The 2810-nt window shown below is 30.8% G+C and overlaps 1 protein-coding gene across 1 annotated transcript; it reads left to right on the top strand.

Annotated features, from left to right (window-relative positions):
• Positions 1-1405: 1405 nt before the first annotated feature.
• On the top strand, positions 1406-2000 carry LOC142550510 (monothiol glutaredoxin-S10). Its single transcript, XM_075659585.1, has one exon. The coding sequence runs from the start codon at positions 1505-1507 to the stop codon at positions 1811-1813; it is 309 nt and encodes a 102-aa protein (XP_075515700.1). The 5' UTR covers positions 1406-1504; the 3' UTR covers positions 1814-2000.
• The last annotated feature ends 810 nt before the right edge of the window (positions 2001-2810 follow it).

Genomic DNA, 2810 nt, shown 5'->3' on the forward strand with positions numbered 1-2810 from the left:
TGGTAGACTTTTTATTTCCCAATTATATTTCTTAAATCCCAAAATTTCCCTACCTAAACTTGAAATTTAGTGATATTTTTCCAAGATAAGATTTTGATATATTTTTTTCTTAAAAATCCTGGTAGTTAAACTTTTAAATTTTTCCCAAGCCTGTATTTTATCGTGCAGACTTTTCCCTATATCTCATCAATTTCGAAAATCCTCCCTAAATCCTTCAATATTTTCGAAAATTCTATGATATCTACTTCAAGATTTGTAATCCAAGATTGAATTATCTTCCTGCTTAAATCTTTATCCAGGTATATCAATTCTTAGATCTATATCCGGTATAATTCTGCATATCTCAAAATTCTGAAATATACACGATATTATTTAAATTCTTGAGTTCCAAAAAATGCTCAAGATAAAATTATCCATTCAATTTCGAAAATCTTGCAAATCTTGGTACAAAATATTATCATGATAAAATCTAAAATCCTGGATTTTACAATATTTGTACTAATAAATACATTATTTTATTTTACCTAAAAACTTGGTAGTTAGTGGAAAGAAGGTGCTTAAAAAAAACATTCTTAATTCAAGAAAAATTTATATTAAAATTTCCATCTCATAGACCTACATGATGTATTAAAAAAATTTTAAAAACAACTGCTTTTTTTTTTTAACAAAACAACTCCTAAATTTTACATGAAGGGCCGGTTTATTCTTTTTCGACATATATTTCACAGAATTTACAAACCCCATTTTATGATTTTGAGAGATTTTACATGATAAGTTGTTTTTTTCAATATATTTTTTAATCTTTCGTATGATTTAGGAAATTATATATAATATATATCCTTAGAAAAGTTGAGAAAAGAAGCCAGTGCCTGGCCTTTGCCTGATCAGGATGATCCAAATGCAGCAAATGGAGATCAACTCGCCGCATCTCACCATCATCTGACTCAACTCAAATGCCCCACTTTGTTTTTCCTTAAAGATTAAACGGATTCTACCCTATCTTTGTCTTCCAATATAAAAAGTCACACATGACGATTCCCTTATATATGCTCTAGATCACCATCGAAAACTCCACGTCGATCGATCGCATGCTTAACACGTATCATATCCATATTTGAAAAGATGAGCTACCGTACTATGTTACATCAAGAATTCAACATGATGTGAAGAATCTGCTTTTGGTAGTGCATGTCTGATAGATTATCTTGAGTATGTTTCGAAGGTTTCCATGCAACGTAAATGAATTATGTTTTTTTTTAAATTAAATAACTATATGATGTGATTTAGTATCTCTATCAGCATCTATCCAAATATCTAAAAGAATCTGCATCTTTTTCATGATTTATCTATTCCCTTTATAATCCTTCACCACTTCATCATATTATATATTTCCCTCTATAAATATACCCACTTAACATGCTAAAAGTCACAAAGCAAACCTACTCCCTATATATTTTTTCAAACAACAGCTTGAGAACCTTGTTTCTTTCTCTTTTATTCGTAGATGGATCGAATAGAAAAGCTAGTTTCGCAAAAAGCTGTGGTGATCTTCAGCAGGAGTACGTGTTGCATGTGCCATGCTATAAAGAGACTTTTCTATGAGCAAGGGGTGAGCCCTACGATCCACGAGCTCGATGAGGATTCGAGAAGTAAGGAAATGGAATGGGCGCTGATGAAGCTTGGTTGCAGCCCCACGGTTCCGGCCGTGTTCATCGGAGGAAAGTTCGTCGGCTCGGCAGACACAGTCATGACTTTTCAGCTCAACGGGAAGCTCAAGAAAATGCTGAAAGATGCTGGTGCAATTTGGCTTTAGAATTTTTATCCATGTGTGATTAATCACAATGTTTAGAAGTCGTTTTCGAGCTCGTTTTCGCCTTCGTTCTCGATTGTTTTTTAGGATCGGATTTATGTAAAGTTAAGATGAATGTCATGTGGGCTTACTCTTATGGGGCTTGAATTTGATGATCAGTTTGTTTTATGAACTGAAATTTCCATTGTAATTTGGTTAATTGATTAAATTTCTCTTTTAGCATGCGTAAGTGTACTTATCATCCATTGGTTTTTGAGATAATTTAGTCATGGGCTCCCTGATTTCCAAATTATGAGTAGGTTTCTATAAGATGGTCTCACTGATTTTGTAAGATAGTTCTTTCATTGACTCGATCTATGAAAAATATGACTTTTGCTGTAAATGTGTGGCAGTTCGACCTATCTCTGTCTAACAAAAGTTTCTTTGCCAAATTATACATGCCAAAATGTGAAGATACTTATCTATCTAAAACAAAAGATATTAAAAATAACTTGCTCTGGAATCAATTTTGACATTCAATACTCGCACATGATTCAATATAACAAAAAAAAAAAAAAAACAGGTTTGCGAGGGTCAAATCTGTCGCTAAAATCGTTAGTGACGGTTTTGACCGTCGTTCACCATTAGCGACGGTTTTTGAAAAATCGACGATAAATTTAACGATAGAATTGCATAAACCGTCGCTAACAGTTTTTAAAAAATCGTCGCTAATTTATTTATTTTAATTAATATTTTTGAAATTATAATATTTAAATTTTTAATAATGAATATTTTTTATATATTTTTAATTGTATGTAACAATATGTTTTTTTTTTTGAAAATTTTGTTATAATGTTTTTTAAATATTTATCAAACATAATAAATTAAATTAAAATTGTTCAAAAAACGAGTATTAGACAAATATATATCCAATTGAATCGGATCAATATTTAAAAAAAAAACTCAAATTCGGCTGATATTTAGACTAAAATATACAATACGTATCATCGATAGAAAATAA

This window comes from Primulina tabacum, chromosome 7 (assembly GCF_025594145.1).
Source record: "Primulina tabacum isolate GXHZ01 chromosome 7, ASM2559414v2, whole genome shotgun sequence".
Taxonomy (NCBI): Eukaryota; Viridiplantae; Streptophyta; class Magnoliopsida; order Lamiales; family Gesneriaceae; genus Primulina; species Primulina tabacum.